The 20779-nt window shown below is 57.9% G+C and overlaps 2 protein-coding genes across 2 annotated transcripts; one reads left to right on the top strand and one right to left on the bottom strand.

Moving 5' to 3' along the window:
* Positions 1-130: 130 nt before the first annotated feature.
* Positions 131-2765, bottom strand: PUSL1 (pseudouridylate synthase-like 1). The gene is made up of 8 exons (XM_006871763.1): positions 2692-2765; positions 2402-2459; positions 2066-2253; positions 1780-1929; positions 1537-1707; positions 581-635; positions 314-485; positions 131-192 (listed from the first exon to the last, which is right to left on the bottom strand). Exons 1-8 carry the CDS (start codon positions 2763-2765, stop codon positions 131-133), a joined length of 930 nt encoding a protein of 309 aa, XP_006871825.1.
* Positions 2766-3930: 1165 nt separating this feature from the next.
* On the top strand, positions 3931-17709 carry ACAP3 (ArfGAP with coiled-coil, ankyrin repeat and PH domains 3). Its single transcript, XM_006871704.1, has 24 exons — positions 3931-3977; positions 7718-7775; positions 8484-8603; positions 8765-8818; positions 9845-9903; positions 10556-10739; positions 11046-11090; positions 11182-11277; positions 11363-11437; positions 12209-12220; positions 12962-13074; positions 13175-13226; positions 13495-13595; positions 13671-13782; positions 14071-14279; positions 14356-14425; positions 14510-14604; positions 14719-14945; positions 15131-15238; positions 16447-16542; positions 16645-16865; positions 17067-17176; positions 17262-17372; positions 17562-17709. The coding sequence occupies exons 1-24, from the start codon at positions 3931-3933 to the stop codon at positions 17707-17709; spliced, it is 2523 nt and encodes an 840-aa protein (XP_006871766.1).
* The last annotated feature ends 3070 nt before the right edge of the window (positions 17710-20779 follow it).

Raw genomic sequence — 20779 nt, 5'->3', positions numbered from 1 at the left:
GGACCTGCTTGGTGATGTGTAGGGAGTGGGTTTGCTGCTCTGCAGGGCTGCCTCTTGCTGCTACCTAGGAGTGGCCGTCCAAATCCACCCAGAGCCTTCACACGTGGCCTCCATCTTCAGGAGTTTTACACTAATAGGAGGCTTCTCCATCCCAAACTCCTGGTCCTTCCTGGGCACAGTTCAGAGTCCCATCTGTGAGGAATAAAAGAGAACTGTAGCTGGCACTGCTACTCAGAGGCCCACAATGAGCCCCTGGAGGGAGGGGTTGGACAGTGGGGGACACAGCTGACCCCTCCCAGCCCCACTCTCTCACCTTGGTTCGCAAGGCCTGGGTATCGCACCGCCACTAGGAACAGGCCATGTGCTGGGGCCACACGTGTTTGGTACTTGCCCAAGGGATCCTTACTCTCAAGGATTGACTTCACCTGGGCAGGTGGCAGTGCCCCCCGCCCCACAGCCACCAGCACTGCTGTCATCCTCCGTACCTGCAATCCCAAGGCAAGGCTGCTAGGGTGGCCCAAGTCCCCTGCTCCCTCCTCTGCCACTACCTTCTCACACACCAGCCCAGGACAGAACCTACCTGCCGGTACAAGAAAGACTGGCTCTCAAACTCCAGGTTCCAGAACCGCAGCCCCCTGGAGACATAAGCACTGTGATGTCCTGTAATAGCTGACGGGACGCAGCACCCCCAATGAGACCAAGCAGAGTGTGCAAGGCATGGGGAGCGAGGCACCGGGCCAGCCAGTACCAAGTGCTGGACAGTACCAAATGCTGAGATCAGCTTTGTGCCCAATGGCTTCTAAGGCCCTGGGAACCCTAAATGACTCCTCCCTCCCTGAGTCAAACTACTGGGAGGGAGATTAAAACAAAACCAAATGGGCTCCTGGAAGGGGTGATCCAGACTCCTGGAAGTGGGGGGACTTGGCCTGGCCAGGGCCACTAGCCAACCAGCCCCAGTGCTCTCAGAAGAAGATAGATGCTAAGAGGTCAGCTGAGGAAAGGCAGGCACCAGTTTCAACTACCAGTACATTTTGGCGGGAGTCCTCACTGTCCCTACAGATGTCCCTCCTCCCTCAGAATTGGCTCCAGCAGTTGCCACCTGCCCGGAGGCACACTGAGCAAGGAGCGGAGGCAGCGGAACCCACCCGTTGGGCTGGGCCGGAACCACCAGTCTGGAAAGCTCTCCCCCATGGAACCTTTTCAGCAGCTGCCAAAATCCACCACTGGATCACCAGCTCGGGGCAGGGAAGGGGCATGCAGATAAAGAGCATTCTGTTTTCTGTCCCCAGCCTGGCAGGGACCCCACCCAGGGAGGCCACAGCTGCAGGTTCATGGCATTCTGGGCCACGACCCTCCAGCTGGATATGCAGTGACTACCACGTAGTCAGACCTGGGGGTGTCTGACACCGGCTTCCATTCCTAGCCCTGCACTGCCTGCAGGTAGGGTAAGGAGCTGGGGCTCCTTTCAGCTCCAAGTGGGTTTAGATTTGGTGCTGGTGGCCATGAGGGCATGATGAGATGCAGCCTCGTCCTCACCTGTTCTCCTGAGGAGTAATGAAGGGGCTGGCTTGCCCCGGGGATACAGTGGCACGCCGCAGAGTACGCACTGAGCTCCTGCTTGGGCTGCCGGATGACTGGAAGGCACTGAAGTCATGGGTTCCCAAGAGGTGCTGGGCAGCATCCTGCATAGCTGCAACATCCAGGCTGCTGAACCAGATGAGCAGTCAGGTGGGAGGGCCAACCAGGTGGGCCTGCCACCCTCTCCCTAACTACACTCACTCAGTCCTGAGCATCCAGCACAGATTTCGTTCAAACACTGAGAGCTGGTCTGGCCCGTGGCAGCCAGTGACCAGGCGGTACAGGTAGGTCCTTGAAGTGGCTGCATGGCGGGCGTGGAAGTTGCTGGGCACCCTGAAGGCCTGCACCACCCTGTGGAGCACAGTGGGCTACACTGGGAACGACCTGGCTATCCTGCCGAGGAGGAACCGCTGGTCCTTTCTTTTTTCCAGCCTGCAGTGGGCAGAAGTCAGCCAGCCAGAGCAGGGAAGCTAGTCACTGGGCTCACCTGATGGCCGGGTGTCTCAGGTGGGTGTTGAGGGCTTGGGTCAGGACCTCGGGGGTGAAGGGTGGTTGGCCTGAGCGGCGCTGGACATCCAGATGTGCCGAGTTGCTCAGCGCGTGGACACCAGCATCTGTGCGGCTGGAGATGGTAAATTTAACTGGTTCTACCGAATTCAGTCGCTCAGCGGCCTCCTGTAGAACAGAGCAACTACACGGCACGGAGGAGTAGAGGCTGGGGCCCCAACAACAGTTCCCTGTCCCCCAGACACCCGTGTGGCTTCCTTCTGCCCTCACGAAGGCAACCAGGGCCTCACTGCACCCGCTGTCCAGCGGGACTCACCTCCAGGAAATTCTGGACCCCGATGGCACGCTGGGCGCCCTTGACGGCCACGACCCCGCTGCGGACGGAATCGAAGGGAAGGGGGTCACCGCCGAGGTCACAGCCGCGCCCGTCCTCGGACGTCAAACAAAGCCGTTTCCTTCCCCCGAAAGCTTGGATCGCCTGTCCGGAGGCGCACCCTAACGCGCCGACTCTAAATTTAGAGCCCCACGCCCCCATCCCGCCCAGGGCTCGTCAGCCCAGGCTACGCGTGGCGGGGGTGGGAATGGGGGATGGGATGTGGAACGTACTTGAAAGCGGTGCCCAAGTACTGGAAGTACACAAGGTAGCGTGCCCGCACTGCGCCCGCAGGGGCTGAACCCATAGTCAGACCAAAACAGCAAAAAACAGGACTGCCAGAGCAGAGGCAGCGGGCCACACGTGGGGGCCGCGCGCGCGCAATTGAGCGACGGCCCCGGACGCGCTTGCGCGTGTGCTCACTCCGCCCTTTGTTCCGCCCAACAAAAAGGAAGGCAAGGGGCGGGATCAGGATCGGAAAACCAAAACCAAATTCATTGCTATGGAGCAGACTCAGCGATCCCAATGGGTAGAGTTGTACAGCCCCACCGGGTTTCCAAGGCTGTAATCGTTACGGAAAGGAGCCCTGGTGGTGTTGTGGGTTAAGTACTAGGTTGCTAACCTCGAGGATGGATGTTCAAACCCACCAGCCGCTCTGCGGGAGGAAAATGAGGCTGTCTGCTCCCATAAAGATTTATAATCTACTCTGGCCTATAGGATCGCTATAGCAGTGGGTTTTGACTGTCGCCTTTCTTCCGTGGACCTGGCGACCTTTCGGTTTGCATCTGAGCGCTTAACCACTGCGCCACCCGGCCTGGGGAACGGGTGCAGAATGTCCACGACAACCATGCGGTGATGCTCCCGTTCCCGCACTCATACACTCACTCCTTCACTCACTCATTCCTTCGCGCACTCTTTCACTCACTCATTCACTTCCTCCCCTTTCATCGCTGCCTTCCCTTCCTCCCCCACTCCACAATCTGGCCAAATCCTCCTAGCTGAGGTTTTTGCAAACGCCCAGAGTTGCGAGTTGCGCAATGGCTGCGCAATGGCTAGGATCGCTGCAGCGGGCGGGGGCGGTTCCAACCCCCCACCCACCGCTCCTGAAGCCGGATTTGCAGTGGACCAGCCTAACTTCTCCTATCCAGGCGTCGAGGTCTGAGCCGGCAGTAGAGACGGCCTCAGTAAGGGGCGTGGGTGAAGCTCCCAGAAGGTGACAGCGGGCGGCGCGCGCGGGCGGCGGAGTTTGTCGACGTTCCCCGACAGTGACAGCGGGCGGCGCGCGCGGGCGGCGGAGTTTGCCGACGCTCCCCGGCGGTGACAGGCGGGGCGGGGCGGCTTGCGGCCTCATTCCGAGCGGGCGGGCGCCGAGCGCGGCGCGGGCGAGACAAGCGGGCGGCGGCCGGGCGGGCCGGGGATGCCGCTCGGCGCGCTGTGGTCCTGAGCCAGCAAGCCGACCGGCCGACGCAGCCATGACGGTTGAGTTCGAGGAGTGCATCAAGGACTCGCCGCGCTTCAGGTGCGCGGGCCCGGCCTCAGCCTGACCCTGGGACGCGCGTGGCTTCTTTGTGACCACGGGACCGGCACCCCAGCCGCCTCCCTCCTGGCACCGGGACACTGGGCGGGGGGGTTAGGGGGGGTGGGCGGCGGGGGAAGGAGCGTCGATGTTGCCTTTGTGCCTGGCAGGGGAGGGAGGGGGTCAGCACCGTGCCGGGCAGAGCCTGATAGACAGACTGGCGACTGGGAGGCTGGAGAACCCCCGCCTCGGACAAAGCCCGCAGCCCCACGGCTGCGCGGCCCACCCTGCACCCCGCTACCCGTACCCCCCAGGAGTCCGGAGGGACCGGAACAAAAGATGCCTCTTCTGTTGGTCACCTCTCACAGAGGGTGTGAGCTGACTGGGGGCGGGGCGCCGCCTGGGGGCTGAACCAGCCAGCCCCTCGCCTGCATCTTTGTCCAGCTGGGCAGCTGTGGGCACCGCCACCTCTATGGGAGAGTCCACTCTTGCCCTATGGTGCCATGACCACCTACACGGGGCTAAACCCTGAGTCCTTCTCTTGTCCTGGTCTGGGCCGTTTGGGTCCCACTCTACCTACGTCTTGCTGCATGTGTGGACCACAGAGCATGGGGACCAGGCAGCTGGAGTGTGGCTGAACCTGGGGTTGGCAGCTTGACTGGGGTGAGGCCTGTGTATAACCTAGAAAACCTGGAGGGATGGGGGCTACTTGAACCCACTGGATGGAAAGGTCAGGGTGGGGAGGGCTAGGGGCTCAGTCCACCCATAGGTGTGTGGTTGATCATTCCTGGATGTGCAAACATGCACACCTGTGTGCATCACATCTTCACAGTGTACACTTTGTCTTACTTATTGGACATTCAGCAAATAGTAAGGAAGCACCTCCTCTATGCCAGGTGCTGGGGTGTTCACAGGTGTGTACCTGCTTGAATGCATCCTACCTGTGTGCAGTGCACATTGGACCACTGCCCCTGTATGCACACTGTGAGGTGCAAGCCCTCCATCCCTGAGTATATGAATGTGTGGGTGAGCTGCATTGGGGCAAACATGCATAACAAGCACATATGTGCGAGTGATGGGTGCTTACACGTGTGTACAGGCCATATCTCTGTGTAAAACACAGTATGTTTATCACATGCATAGGCACTCTGTCGCTGAGCATGCGTATTCACATATTCATGTGTGTCCCATCACTGGCATATGTCTGCATGTGTGTGTACCATATCTGTGGATACACCTCTGCTATGCTGCTGCATGCATGCATGCACATGTGATCATGCATGAGTGTGGGCACTGTGCTTCTATGCACATGTGTATTTGGTCATGCATGTGGGGAGGCCCTGGGAGTGAGGGACCCGGATGTGAGTACACCCCTGGACACTATCTCCCATCTTCCATAAAGGTCTTTTGAAGCTGGGGTGGAGGGTACCCAGGGCACAGCCCAGAGTAGCCCCGGCTACAAAGCAGAGGGGCTAAGGCGCCTGTCTGATTTCTCACATCTTCTGTTTCTGATGATTTCTGATGAGGGGGCTTGGGTAGCTCAGGCACTGCATGATCCTGAGCCCCCACTGGTCCTTGTCTGGGTAGAGCTTGGGCTGTGTGTGGGGAGGGAGATGGCCAGTGCCCCTTGGAAGGGACTTTATCCCTTGCTTTGCTCTGGTCCCCCACCCCCCCACCCCTTGATCTGAAGCCTTAGCTTCTCCTTTCTGGTGTGGATGGGTCAGGACTGATCCTGTCCTAAATATGAAGGGACCAGTTGAACCCAGGAAACACCACACCTCATTTGGCTCCTCCCTACAGGGAGGGGCTGCCTGGGAAAGTGCTGGAGGGAATGGGGTGGCAGGGAGAGGGAGGAGTGGTGGTGAGGATGATTCACAGCCTGGTCTACAGGGCAGCCTGGCTGGGGTGATTTAGGGTTGTGACTGCCATCTGAGCTGGAATTGGACAGATGCCCTGAGGGCAATACTGGGGTCCCCTCTGCTACACCTTAGGTGCTGCCCCCAAGTGCAACTGGACTTGCCTGGCAGCCTGTCCTCTGGGCAGTAAGGGTGTTTGATTAGTGGGTTCAGCTGCCTCCTCTGGCCAGGGGAGTCGGCTGTGAACAGCCTAGGTAGAGCCTGACAACCCCCAGCCTCTCAGGGGGTCAGCTCTGGTACTCCCAGCTGCACAGGGGAGCCTCTGCCCCTAGCTCCCCTGGGTAGAGCTTCAGACACTGAACCATAGATTTGGGGGGAGAGAGCTGGAGGCACCTCGCTCCCTGCCTATTCTGTGCCATGGAGGAAATCTAGGAAAGATGGTGGAAAGGAGACCTTGAGATTCTGGGGTCAGGCAGAGGGAGAGAAGAGGGGTCGCTGGGCTTCCAGGGTGGAGCCGGCTAATCCCCAGCTCCCATTGCTGGCTTGCCCTGTTACTCCCCAGGGCTCTAGGTGCCCCCAGCTTAATGGCAGCAGCTCTGGTTGCTCACCACTGTTCCAGGCAATGCTGTGCTGAGGGAGTAGGGGGACTCTGGGCGTGGCTGCCTCTGCAGCCCAACCTCAGGGCAGCTGGTCTCTCTCTCCCTTGCCCCAACCCTCAGAGCTTCCAGGATGACCTGCCAAACTGGACCTACTGTTGGGGGCTAGTCTCCTTGGTGGGAGGGACCTTAAGGAAATTCTGTTAAGGCCCTATGGGCTCCTGATGCCGCCCAACCCCCACCACACACTTCAGTCCTCGGGTTCCCTGGAGTGGGTCCGGTAGGTAACACAGATGAGGTCGCTCCTCAGTCAGGGACCAGTTACACCCACAGACCCTAGACTCCTCCTCCCCCCACTGGGAAATCCTTGGGCGGCAATAGGTGTGGGGCCATCCCCCAGCTGGGGTGGGGCAGCTTCTTCCTGAGTACCCAGCATCAGCCTGTCCTGAGTCCTAGCCCACATCCTCATACCCAGGAGGCCAGATGGGCTTAGCTACCAGCTGAGCAGCCATGGGGGTTGGGGAGCAGCTGGGATTCTGGCCCTTTTTCCCAATTTCCTGTTCCCGGAGCATGGGGGGGGGGAGTGTCACGTGCCCTATCCATCTGCCTGCTTGCCTTCCTTCCGGGGATTCTCCTTCGTGGCTTCTCCAGTGCTCCAGTGATGTCATGTGTTAACTCTTTAATCCCCAGACAGCCCATTGTCATGCTGTCTTGGGGGCCATGGGCTCTGCTGAGGCCTGGCCCACCCCTCCCCTGGGGCTACTCTTGCCTTGTGGTGTTTTGAGATTGGGGAGTTTGGGGAACAGTCCCCTCTGCAGCTGGTCTGGGATCTTGAGCTGTTGTCTGAACAGACAGAGCAACCATCTGACCATCTCCAAGCAGCAGCCCCAGGGGAGTGGAAGGGTCAGGCACAGGGGCTGTATCAACCATGGTCAACTAGGGGCCCCCACCATGTATAACGTACCCAGCCTCTGTCCTCAGGGTACTTTCTGTCCACAGCCAACTTGGCTTCTTCCTGCCTGGGATGGGGTTGGGTACAGAGAGTCCCACACCTGAGTCATCTGTGACCTCACTTCCTTCCGGGGCCCTGCATCTGCCTGTCCAGCCTCAGCATTTTATTGTGCATACAGCACCCCTATCACATGCAACTTGATCATAGGGCAGGGGTGTGGGGGTGACAGTAGGTAGCAATGGCGGACCCTTCCCCAGTTAGCTCCTACACGAGTCAATGAAGCTCCTACCTCACCTCGCTTAGGGCAGCTGCCCCACTCACTTAGCCATCTTGTTTCAGGGCGACCATTGATGAGGTGGAGACTGATGTGGTTGAGATAGAAGTCAAGTTGGACAAGGTGAGGGGGACCTGGGGAATCTAATGCCTCTGCCTCTATGTCCAGCATGGCCTTGTGCTACAGGGGAGCCCCTGAATGGAGCTTGGTGTATCCTTGCCCCTGTGTGGGTGTGAACACACATACCTTTGTCTGCCCCTGAGTCTTGTCCCATCAGGTGTGGGTAGACTCAGGGATCCCCAGACCCTAAGGTTCTCCTGTCCTGTCTAACTGTCCACTGGGCAGGGCCTTGGTGTGACTGGGTTAAGGGGCTGAGGGCTGAGGGAGGGGCAGGGGCAGGCTTAAGCATCCTGTGAGCCTCCAGCTGTCTGGGGGACCCTCCCCATATATTTGTCCTATGCCCCCTAACTCTGGGATCCCTGACTGCCTCCCTACCCCACAGTACTGCTGGTTCTATGCTCCCTCTATCCCAGGGCTACTGACTGGTTCCTGGCCTTTGGCAGAACCCTTTGCTTCTAGAGCTGAGGCCCCAGGTGGTGCTGCCCACCCCAGACTTTCTGCCCGTGCCTTGCCCTGGATGCCCCTCCCAGCCCCAGGCCTTTTGGAGCTCAGTGGACAATGGGCTTGGGTGATAGCTCCTTTCAGTCTCTGTCCCCAGCCACATAGGAGACTGCAGACTGGGCTTCCCATCTTGGGGCAGTTTCTGGGCAGATGCCTGAGGGTGGGTCTGAAGGAGCTTCAGCCTTCCCCATTCCCCCCTCCCCTCCACAGCTGGTCAGGCTCTGCAGTGGCATGATCGAGGCCGGTAAGGCCTATATCACCACCAACAGGCTCTTCCTGGGCGGCGTCCGAGACCTGTCCCGGCAGTGCCAGGGCGACAGTGTCATCTCGGTGAGGGGTGTTGGCAGGGGGTGGGACGAGGGGGCTTCTCAGGATCTGCCACATCCTCTTGTGGGGTGACTAGTCCTGAGAACTACTCTGAGAGTTCTGAGGTGGGATAGGGTCTGCTGCCCAGTCTGAAGTCCTCTCCCCCTACCTTTCCCACTCCCCAGGAATGTCTGCAGAGGTTTGGAGATAGCCTGCAAGAGATGGTTAACTACCACATGGTAAGCACGGCCCCCATAACCCTACCTCCTCCCACCCCCCAGCCCCAGCAAGAAAGGAGATCTCCAAATGGCTCACTGGGTGGAGGTCATGTTTCAGCAGCTCTTGGGTATGGACAGCTGCCCTCTGAGAGCCAGGGGGCCCCACTGAAGGGCTCTGCTGTATGCCAAGTAAGGACCAGACTGTAGTATAGGGTGGTGTCTGGGCCCTGGAGGACACAGCCCTGGCCCCGAGGACCTGCTGCCACCAGGGCTGATGATCCTTCACATGGGGGGTCCTGCCCTGGCCTGAGAACCAGAGCCCCAGACTAAACATGCCCCACCCCTGGGGAAGTTCAGAAATAAACTTTCTGTCTGTCTGCCTGCCCTGAGTCCAGGACCCAGCTCCCCAACCTGATTCTGGGTCTAATCAGTGCTTTGTTGTTGTTATATGCCGTGGAGTCGGTTCCGACTCATAGTGACCCTGTACAGGGTTTCTGAGGCTGTAAATCTTTACAGGAGCAGAACACCTCATCTTTCTCCCGTGGAACAGCTGGTAGTTTCGAACTGCTGACCTTGTGGTTCGCAGCCCGATTTGTAATCACTACACTGCCAGCTAGAGAGAGCATAAATGATCCCTCTAGCTACTACCTCTACCCCACACCTTACTTCCTCTACAAGGCACACTCAGGGGCCTGCCCCCTCCAGCTTGAGTGTGGCTGGCTGTCACCCTTGAAGTCCTAGAGAGCAAGGGTCTCACAATGTTCCCCACCCTAGTCCTGTGAGGTCGGTCTGGTAGGAGGGGTATATCAGAGCATTTTTTTAACTCAGCCTGACCAAGAGGGGGTGAGCAGATAGTCACAATTATCACCTATAGGCACCAATTCCGCCCATTTGGGTCCTTTCTTGGGTGGGTCTATGGTAGGGGTGGCTACATCTCTCCATGGCTGAGTTGGGGTCCCTGGTAGGGCTAGGGAGCTTTTCCATCAGGGGCTTGAGAACCTTGCCTCTGGGGTCCCACAATGCTCCCCCACCCTCTCATACCCCCAGATCCTGTTTGACCAGGCCCAGAGGTCCGTGCGGCAACAGCTCCACAACTTCATCAAAGAGTGAGTGGCCCCTGCAGCCTCCAGGCCCCAGGTTCTCCCAGCCCTGAGCTCCTCCCTTGGTCTAAAGGCCTTCTCCTGAGGCAGAGAGGGGGACTCCATGACAGCTGCCAGGAAACTGAGTCACTGTCACGGGGTTAGGGCCCCAGCGCTGAAGGGAGGAGCAGCGTGTGCCTATACACCAACCCCTGGAGGCCTGGGGCTACCTGACCAGGCGATCTTAGCTAGCAGCTTCAAGACTGGGAGGTGGTCAGGGCTGGGTGGAAGAAGCAGTGGTCCTGGGGAAGCAGGACTCTGGTGGCCAGAGAGAGCCTGAGCAGGAGGTGGACAAGTTGGTGTGTGATCTTTTTGCATTATGAGACCTGGGAGACACCTAACATCAGGGGTGTGCAGTTGGGATGCTTGTGAGGTACCTGAGTAGAGAGGTACTGGGGTCTCTTAGGATGGACCAATCCACAGAGGGAAGGGAAGAAGGCCAGGCTGGGTGTCTCTTGAGCTTAATGATTGATGTGACCCGGGCAGGAGCAGGTGGAGGGAGCCAGCAAGACTAGAGAATGTGGAAGGGCCAGGAGGGGAAGTGGGGCAAACAGTGGACAACGGAAACCCTATGGCACAAGTGCCAACCTGTACCGTTCTCTAATCTTCTTGGCTCTAGGGATGTGCGAAAGTTCAAGGAGACCAAGAAGCAGTTTGACAAGGTGCGTGAAGACATGGAGCTGTCCTTGGCGAGGAATGCCCAGGCACCTCGGCATCGGCCCCATGAGGTAGAGGAAGCCACAGGAGCCCTGACCCTCACTCGAAAGTGCTTCCGACACCTAGCGCTGGATTACGTACTACAGGTCAGCCCTCGGCAATGGGCAGTGGGGCAACCCCTCCTGAAACTTCTTGCAGGAGCTGGTGGGTGGGCTAGATCCTGTGAAACAGAACAAGGAGATAGCTAGTGTGCGATGCCCAGGTCAACCCTGGCTTTGTGGGCAGTAGGAGTAGACACAGGGACTCCAGGATATGGGAAGAAGGAGCTGGCACAAGTACAGTGTGCTAAAGGCCACCTGGGGACCGCAGAGAACCACAGACAGCCCAAGTGGACTCTGGCAAGGTATGTCCCTGCCTGACACCACTCACCTGTTAACTCCCTGTTTTGGCAGATCAATGTTCTCCAGGCCAAGAAGAAGTTTGAGATCTTGGATTCTGTGAGTGTGGGGGCAGGGTGGGGGATTTCAGGTATCTACCATCACAGAGGGCTGGCCTCACCTGTGACCGCCCCCCTCCCCTCCCCCCCAGATGCTGTCATTCATGCATGCCCAGTACAGCTTCTTCCAGCAAGGTTATAGCCTTCTACACCAGCTGGACCCCTACATGAAGAAGCTGGCGGCCGAGGTGGGCAGTGGGAAGGGCGGAGCTAGGGCCAGGATCTCCAGGAGGTGAGTGCTCACCACCCTCCTGATGCTGGCCCCACCCACAGCTGGACCAGCTGGTGATTGACTCGGCTGTGGAGAAGCGGGAGATGGAGCGAAAGCATGCTGCTATCCAGCAGAGGGTGAGACTCTGCCCAGAGTGTGTTGGGGTGTGTGTGAGGGGAGCCCCATCCTTTATCTCCTCCACCCTTTGACCTCAGAGAGCCCCACCCAGCATATAGATTGTCCCACTCAACATGTCCTGGGACAGGGGGGCTGTTTCCCCTTGTTCTCCTGGGGTAGACCTCCTCCAGGTTGGATGGTGGGGTTGGAAGGACTTGATGGAGGCCAGACCCCTTTGTCTATGATTTGAGCTGGCTCCCTGAGGTCTGAAGGAGTCTTGGTAGAACAGTGGTTAAGCACTCATCTGCTCACTGAAGCATTGGCAGTTCGAACCCACCAGCTGCTCTGTGGGAGAAACTCTGTGGGGCAGGTTCTGCTCTGCTCTGTAGGGTCCTTAGGAGTCACAATCGAGTCCATGGCAACCAGTGGGTTTGCTTTGTGTTTTTTTCTTGGTCCTTTCCCTCCTGGAGACCAGCAATGGCCTTAGGTGCTGGCTCCTTCTAGGACCTCTGCTTACTTGCCAAACAGCTGCCCCCATAGCTACCAAGGGGAGAGGTGGGCGGCAATGGAGGGGGAGTGGCTATTTTAAGACTACAAAGAGGCCTGCAGGAACTAGGAGCTGGTGGTATAGGACCCACAATCCGTGGGGGGCGGGGGGCGGGGGGGGGGAAGGGCTTTAATCCCTGGGCCAGGGGAAGGGCTGGGGGACTCGGAGGGATTGATGCTGGAAGGGTGGGACACGCACGAATGAGCTCTCTCCTCTCCACCTCCCCCCTGCTCTGACCCCCCAGACGCTGCTTCAGGTGAGTATCCTCTGGGTTTGGGGTGGAGAGGGGACACACCAGACTGGGTGGGGCCTCTACCCTCCCCCACTCCTTGGGCAATTCAGCACCAAGGACACCTCCAAGGGCCCAGAGCTCCAGAAAGCCTGCTGATTCCCTAGAGGCCTGTCTCCGTCTGTCCGTCCATCAACTGTGCACAGGGGTGTGAGTGGCAGCTGGCACCAACAGGACTTGGGCTGAGCCGGACTATGGTCCGTGGGGGCAGCAGCAGCTGTCCCTGCCTCCCTCACCCAGGCTGGGAGCAGGTGCAGGCCCTCCTTCTTCTCTACCCGGCTGCTGGTCCGCTGCATTCGGACACACAGAACTCAGTGGTCCTGGTGTAAATGGAGCTCTGTCAACCATCAGACAGCAGGCCCAGCTGGCAACATGAATGGGCTCAGGATGTGTGTGGGGGGGGGATGGGAGGGGAGGGGACAACTTCCTTCCTGGTCCCAGAGACTGTTTGTCCTTCCAAGACTGGCGGGGCGGGGGGGAAGGGCAGGCTGGCATTAAGGCCACAACTGTTAGTGAGAGGGGACTGTCCCCCAGGGGTCTCAGGACCCAAATATAAGGGGCAGGAAGTGTCAAGCATCTCGTGTCTGAGAGCATATGGTCACGTGTTTGCATGCGGCCTTGTGGCACCCCAAGAAGTGCCCATAGCAGCCTTTACACAAGGGGGGCAGGGGATGCTGCTGAGGACCGGACCTGGACTGACCTCCCTAGGACTTCTCCTACGATGAGTCCAAGGCAGAGTTTGACGTGGATGCGCCCAGCGGTGTGGTGATGGAAGGCTACCTCTTCAAGAGGGCCAGCAATGCCTTCAAGACCTGGAATCGGTGAATGCCTAGAGCAGGCGGGGTCAGGGAGCAGGCTAGGGTGGGTCAGAGGAAAAATGGGGTGGCTTTGCCTGACCCCTACATCTCACTCACCTGCCAGACGCTGGTTCTCCATTCAGAACAGCCAGCTGGTCTACCAGAAGAAACTGAAGGTGAGCATTGGGGTTGGCCAGGGCTCACCACTGACTGGGCCCCTCCCCTACCTGGACCATGGGTAGTCTGCTCAATGAGGCCAGCACAGGCTAGGACACTATGGACATACAAGCCAAGAGGTCAGAGGTCCAGAGGGTTGGACACAGAACTGAGAGTGCTTGGGACTTAGATGGCCTAAATCGTGGTTGGGGCAGAGCTGAGGGTGAGGGTGGGACTGGGGACGGAGCTGGAATGTGGAGCCAGTGCCAGTGGTGGTGCCACTCACAGGATGTGCTGACCGTGGTGGTGGACGACCTCCGTCTATGCTCTGTGAAGCCCTGCGAGGAAATCGAGCGCAGGTTCTGCTTCGAGGTCGTGTCACCCACCAAGTGAGGAGGTGGAGCCTGGGGGCAGGGGATGGGAGGCACCCTTGCTTTTCCAATCTGATGGTCCCCTGCCTCCAGGAGCTGCATGCTACAGGCTGACTCAGAGAAGCTCCGGCAGGCCTGGGTTCAAGCTGTACAGGCTAGCATCGCCTCCGCCTACCGGGAGAGCCCAGACAGCTGCTACAGTGAGGTGTGCCTCCTTGAGTCCTGCATACTTACATGCACATGTGAGAAGACCACTGCAGGCTGCATGCATGTGTGCATTGTGCACGCATATATGAGCACGTAGGTGCACATATATGTGTGTGCATGCATGTGTGGGTGTAAGAGCAGCACAAGTGTGCGTAGGCTTGTGCTTCAGAGGTTTTGACCTATGCTGGCTCCTTTGGCTGGAGAGGTCCTGCTAGGGAAACTGAGGTCCAGGTGAAGCTGATGCCCTGTTGGGCTGAGGGCTTCCTATTGTCCCCCCTCCCACCAGAGGCTAGACCGCACTGCATCTCCGTCCACGAGCAGCATTGATTCCACCTCAGATTCCAGGGAGCGCAGCACCAAGGCTGAGAGTACCTTGCAGCGGGTGCAGAATGTTGCTGGCAACAGCCAATGTGGTGACTGTGGCCAGTTGGATCCCCGCTGGGCCAGCATCAACCTGGGTGTGCTGCTCTGTATAGAGTGCTCGGGCATCCACAGGTGGGTACCACTGGCAGGTAGATTGGGGTGGGGCAGCAGGGGGCACCCTGACTCAACACTGCCCTTGGCCCTCCAGGAGCCTGGGTGTTCATTGTTCCAAGGTGCGGTCCCTGACACTGGACTCATGGGAGCCAGAGCTTCTGAAGGTGGGTGTAGGGGCTGGGTGCAGAGGTACTGTGGGGCTGGACACCAGAGTCTACAAGTTGCCACGCTACACCTGTCTCCCGTAGCTGATGTGTGAGCTTGGAAACAGTACTGTGAACCAGATCTATGAGGCCCAGTGTGAAGGACTGGGTAGCAGGAAGCCCACGGCCAGCAGCCCCAGGTGAGGAGGGTGCAGTTGACTGGATCAGAAGACCCTGACAGCCCTAGGTGAGGGGGGTAGCCTGCTAGGCTGGGGTTCCCTGCCTGAGTCCACCTGACATTTTCCTGAGTCCAGGCAGGACAAGGAGGCCTGGATCAAGGACAAATACGTGGAGAAGAAGTTCCTGCGGAAGCTGCCAGCAGCGCCAGACCAGGAGGCACCAGCTGACAGGGAGTCAGGTCCCCGGCGCTGGCAGGCAAAGAAATGCCAGCGGCACCACAGCTCCCCCCGGGCCCCTACCACACACCGCCGCAAAGTCCGGCTCGAGCCCGCCCTGCCCTCCATCGTAGCCCTATCCTCAGGTACCAGGGCCACCAACAGATCCCATGCACATCAAACTCTAGAGTCTAGACCCGGTACTTGGGTGGACGATCTAGAGGGTAGAAGGCAGAGGCTCACAGGTCTAACCCCCAGCACAACCTATACTAGCTCACCTAAGCACAGACCTCCGTTTCCCCACCTGAACCTTCCATTCTGCCCCCTGTAGCCAGCACTTTGGAACGCAAGTTCCGTCGGGATTCCCTCTTCTGCCCGGATGAGCTGGATTCTCTCTTCTCCTACTTCGATACAGGTGCTGCTGGGGCGGGTCCACGCAGTAAGTCCCAAGGAGTCCCCCCACATCCTCCTACCACCCACCCCCTTAGGGCCTGTCTCCAAGGGCAGGCCTTGCCTAGAGGGTGCCCAGGTATAGAATGAAGAGAAGATGTGTCTGCAGGAGGGTCTGAGCTGAGGAGCCAGCATTGCAAAGAGGCCAGTTTAGGGGTGGGGAGGATTTGGGGATCAGTATCTTGAGGGGCCAGTAGTGTGTTGACCTGGAGACCAAGGCCAGAGCTGATGAGAATGATGTGTGCAGGTGTGTGTGTGCATGTGTGTGGAGTTGTGTTCTCACAAATATATGTTGGAGTGTATAGGATTGAGCATGCAGTGCTCACATAGGTATTATGTATGAGCACATCACTGTGTATGTGTGTGTGTGCATATGTGGCTGTGTGTACACCATTGTGTACATGTGAATGTGTGAATTAGGCATGTGTGTATGGCTGCGTGTACCCAGATGTGTGTGTGTACCAGTGATGTGGGTGTGTATTTGTGAGCCAGTACCCATTTGCACTGGGGAGTTTGGGCAGTGGTGTGCAGGAGTAGAGTCAGCTCGTGCAATACAATTGTGTTCATCTTTTCCCAACTCTGCTTGGAATTGGCAAACACTACAAGTCAGCTCTCCCAACCCTAGGATTGGTTGCTAAACATTTGTTGTTAAGTGCCTTCAAATCAGTTCCAACTTACTGTAACCCTGTCTAGGGTTTCCAATGAGCAGCTGGTAGGTTTGAACAACCAACATTTCAGTTAGCATTCCAGTGCTTATACTGCTGTTGTTCAGTGCCATGGAGTCGATTCCAACCCATATTGACCCTGCATAGGGTTTCCGAGACTTTAAATCTTTGAGGGAGCAGAAAGCTTCATCTTTCTCCTGCTGAGCAGCTGGCGGGCTTAAACCGCGGACCTTGTGGTTCGCACGCAGCCCAGTGCTTATTGTAGAAAGTCACCTACTATCATACGACACTATGTACTGCTTTCCTGGGCAGTGTCTGGACACAGGGATAGCATCGGAGCTGGCAGAGCTGATGGGGGCCAGACAGGGGCGACAGCGTGCAGCAGAGGGCGCTGCTGAACCCACCCTTTAAAAGCCTGGAACTTGTGTGGGGTCAGACTGTCCTCCGCAGTTGAGGTTCTGCCTTTTCCCTGGGGTACTGGAGCCCAGGACCTGCAGCACTCACGAACCCCTGTTCTCTGTGGGCTCTACAGGTCTGAGCAGTGACAGTGGCCTGGGTGGGAGCTCAGACGGCAGCTCGGACGTACTGGCCTTCGGCGCTGGCTCAGTGGTGGACAGTGTCACAGAAGGTGAGTGCATGCCCCGCCTATGCCCGTGTCCCCGCCCCTCTCCCAGGAGGCCACTGGAGTGCCCCCTGGTGGTAATACCCCTGACAGTGTCTCTCCCTGCAGAAGGCGGGGAGTCAGAGGCATCCAGCGGTGAGGCGGATGGGGAGGCTGAAGCCTGGGGCTTGGCGGATGTGCGGGAGTTGCACCCAGGACTCCTAGCACACCGAGCTGCTCGAACCCGTGACCTTCCCGCGCTGGCCGCGGCGCTGGCCCACGGGGCTGAGGTCAACTGGGCCGACTCAGAGGACGAAGGCAAGACACCACTGGTTCAGGCTGTGCTAGGGGTGAGTGGAACGCAGGCAATAGAAGACACGCGAGCTCCTTTGCATAATTTGATGTACATTTACATAATATGATGATATTTGCATACTTCTGACCCTTTTTTCTGTGGTGCCCACCCAAGGGCCCCTTGTCTTGGTGTAGGGAGCCATTGGGGGTGGGGGAGGGCATTTCCTCGGCTCAGTCTGATAGGTCCCACCCCACAGGGCTCCTTGATCGTCTGTGAATTCCTTCTGCAAAATGGAGCGGATGTGAACCAAAGAGACAGCCGAGGGAGAGCGCCTCTACACCATGCCACGATCCTGGGCCGTACAGGGTGAGCATCCAGACTGCCTCACGGGCCCCAGCCCAGGCTGCAGCATCTTGGGGACCCTCCCTAACTCACCCCTCCTGCCCTACAGCCAGGTTTGCCTGTTCTTAAAGCGTGGGGCCGATCAGCATGCCCTGGACCACGACCAGCAGGACCCGTTGAGCATTGCAGTGCAGGCGGCCAACGCAGACATTGTCACCTTGTGAGCTTGAGACAAGGGTCTGTGGGGTGGGGCGGAGTCCTCAGAGAAAAGCAAGTGGGTTCTCAAAGAGCAGGGTCGTAGTCAAGTTGGAGGAAGTCTTTTGGAGGAGGGTCCTGGAATGGGCCAGTAGGGCAGGGGTCTTCCCTGAGTAAATATGGCATGTCAACCTCACAATGCTGGCTCCCCCAGGCTCCGTCTGGCACGCATGACTGAGGAGATGCGTGAGGCTGAGGCACTGCCAGGCCAGCCAGGCCCTCTGACAGGTAGCAGCCCTACCGAACTCCAGTACCGTAGATGCATCCAGGAGTTCATCGGCCTGCACCTGGAGGAGAGCTAGGGCCGGGCCGGCCGGGCAGCCACGGGACCCCACCCCGGCACCCGGCCGCCGGCCAGGCCACCCCGCATGCCTCTGGAGACCCCGGCCCTGCCCACCCCTGGCCCTGCCTATGATGACACCTGGGCCCACTTCCAACAGCCTCTATGCTGGGCTCTCCTCCAAACTGCCCAGACCCCCCAGGAGGAGAGAGGGACCCCAGCACTGAACCTTCTCAAGCCCTAACTTTCCTCAGGGAGGGAGACCGCATCACCTGGTGCCCCTCACCTCTCCTGGGGAGCCTATGTCCTCAAGTGACCCATGCCTTCCTCTGGGGCCTGGGTTGCTCAGACCACAAGCCACTCAAGGCCCATATCGCCTCGTGCCCTCTTTGTCCTTGGAGTTTGGGTCACCTTATGTGTGCCCCTCAGACCTGGGTCCAGGTCACCTTGTGGGCCCCATGTCACCTCGTGCCCTCTCTGTCCTCAGAGCCTGTGTCACCTCGTGCCCCACCTTCACTGCCCCAGAAAACTGGCCTGCCAGTTGAGTCCCTCCTACAGGCCCCCCAGAGTCCCTTCTTTCGGCTCCAAGACTGGTGGCTGGCCACCAGTACCTTGCCGGGGCAGGGAAGGGCAGCCCATCCAGGGATCAACCCCGTGTACCTCACTTAGTGACCCCAGCATCCAGACTGGGCTACAAGGGTGCTGAGTGGGTGGGAATCTGGCCTAGGGCTTCAGCCTCTGCTGGACGCTGGCGTCCTGGGCCACGTGGCTGGCCACACAGGCCCATAGTGAGGGCCAGCCCCAGACCAGTCCCTGCCCCCTCCGGAGGCACCTTCTCCAGTACTCAACCCAGAGCCCTGCATAAAGCAACTTTGGCACTTTCTACCCGCATCTGATGTCCTTTGTTATGGCTGAGCGGGTTTTCTACAATGCCCTTGTTTGGACTGTATTGCGTCTTTTCTCTCTGGACTCTGGAGGACCCCCTGCCCTGGCTCTGCCTGCAACCTGACCCTGCCCCTGCCAGCCTTGCCCCTTGGGCTGGGCCCTCAGTGGGGTCAGGGGTCTCTCAGCCACTGCAGGGCTCCACCCTCTTTGTTTCGCTTTTTTGAAGGAAGGCCCGGAGCAGCACCTGGGCACCCTCCCCAACTATGGACCCTTGGTCAGGCCAGTCAGCTGGTCATTATGCAAAATGCTGTCCGGAAAGGCTCAGTGGGTGGCAAGGCTGACCGGGGCACTCCCAACTCCCTTACCCAATGGCTGTGAACCCTAAAGAGAAAATTAACTCCTTCCTTTCTCCCTGCTTGAGCCCTGCCCACCACTCCGGATCACACACTGTTAATAAACCTCTGCCGCTTGCCATGCCTCCTGCTGATTGGCTCTACCTTCGTGCTTCGCTCTGGCTCTGGCTCAGCTCTCTCCATGGGAGAACACGATCCTTTCCCCAAAAAGATGCCATTTGGGCTTGGTTGAACTGGCAGGCCAGGCCAGCCCCCACTGCCAGGTACCTGATGGAAGGACTGGGGCTTCTTTGATGAACACAGACATTTCCAGCCCCTTCTAGTAGGGGCAGGGGTGCAGGGGCCGTGGGAGTGACACCAGCAGGAAGTTGGTCTGGGCTAGTCCCATTCCCTGGGCCTGAAAACTGAGCCTTTGCCCAGTATATCTCCTGATTCCATCCGATCCTTCCATGCTACCCCCCCGTGCTGCTGTGGTCTGCCCCAAGAGGGATCAGACTAACCAGGGGTAACATGGACGTGCACACAGATACTGGCCACTAGGGGGAATCTCTATTTTATTACCAAACAGCCCAAGGTCACCAAATGTCTTGGCCAGGGCAAGTTATATCCTTCCTTCAACCCCAAAGGTAGGACAGGCTCCACCTGATACATGAGCACACAGACAGGTACAGTGTAGACACACCCCAAAACATGATGAGTCCCTCATACATGAGAATACAGACATGTATTTCCTCCACACGCACATGCACACAGGTGACTCCTCCGTGTGGACACTCATTCTCCTCCTGGGCCCTGGGCCTCCTATGTTTTTAATTTTAACTTTTTATTGTGAAGGTTTACAGAGCAGATCATGAGTTTTACATTTAACAAAGCAGACACTTCATTTCATCTCAGTGATGGCCATCTCCTCCATGTAACGTCATTTATCCCACTTCCTGTGCGTTCTGTTTCCCTTCCTCCTCCTTTCCCACCCTTCTGAACTTTCTCCTGGAGTAAATACTGCCCTTTTGATCTTAAATAGCTGACCAGTCTATGGTGTATGTACCGTACAAGTGTTGTCCCCTCTGTAGACTTACCGGTTGCTTGGCTGAAAATTGAGCCACGGGGGTGAGTTCAATTCCAGAGGCGAAGGGTGACCAGGGGTCATAGTCTCAGGGTTTCCCCAGTCTCTCTCGGACCAGTAAGCCTGGTGATTTTGAGTTTTCTTCCATATTTTCTCCCATTCTATCCAGAGCCTTTCAATGTAATCTCTTTCAGAGCATTTAGTACCATAGTGTAGGGGTTACGAATCGGAATCTGCAAGGTCAGCAGTTCGAAACTCCCAGCTGTTCCGCAGGAGAAAGATGAGGTTTTCTGCTCCTGTAAAGATTTACAGCCTCAGAAACCCTGTACAGGGTCTCTATGAGTCGGAACCGACTCCACGGCACATGACCGCCACCACCAGTTCTTCTGGTCTCAGGTTTTGGAGATTGATGTTCACGTGGCCCATCAGTCCAGTAGGCTAACTGCTTCCAAGTGTCTTCAGTTTTCATTATTTTTCTTTCCTCCATACCTGGAGAAGCCATTAGCCATACCTCAGATGGCTAAGACTTAAGATTCCAGTTGCAACTCACCAAAGTAGAATTAAAAACATTCTGTGGACTATGGTATGCCAATCGACCATGGTATCTTCCCAAGTCTATGCTATGGTCCTGAACCCCCAGGGCCAGAGCCTTCTTGAGACTTGTGACCTCGAGGGAGGGCAACTAGGCCCATGGGAGGTCTGAATGTGTGGGATGCCTGCTCACTATGGGTTAGGGGCTACACTTCCTGGACCACCTGGGCTTGCTTGGGTGGCCAGAGGAAGCCCTGTTG

This window comes from Chrysochloris asiatica, unplaced genomic scaffold (genome assembly GCF_000296735.1).
Source record: "Chrysochloris asiatica unplaced genomic scaffold, ChrAsi1.0 scaffold00173, whole genome shotgun sequence".
In the NCBI taxonomy this organism is placed as follows: Eukaryota; Metazoa; Chordata; class Mammalia; order Afrosoricida; family Chrysochloridae; genus Chrysochloris; species Chrysochloris asiatica.
Note: the sequence above shows the minus strand (reverse complement) of the source record. Positions and strands in the feature narration are given on the sequence as shown.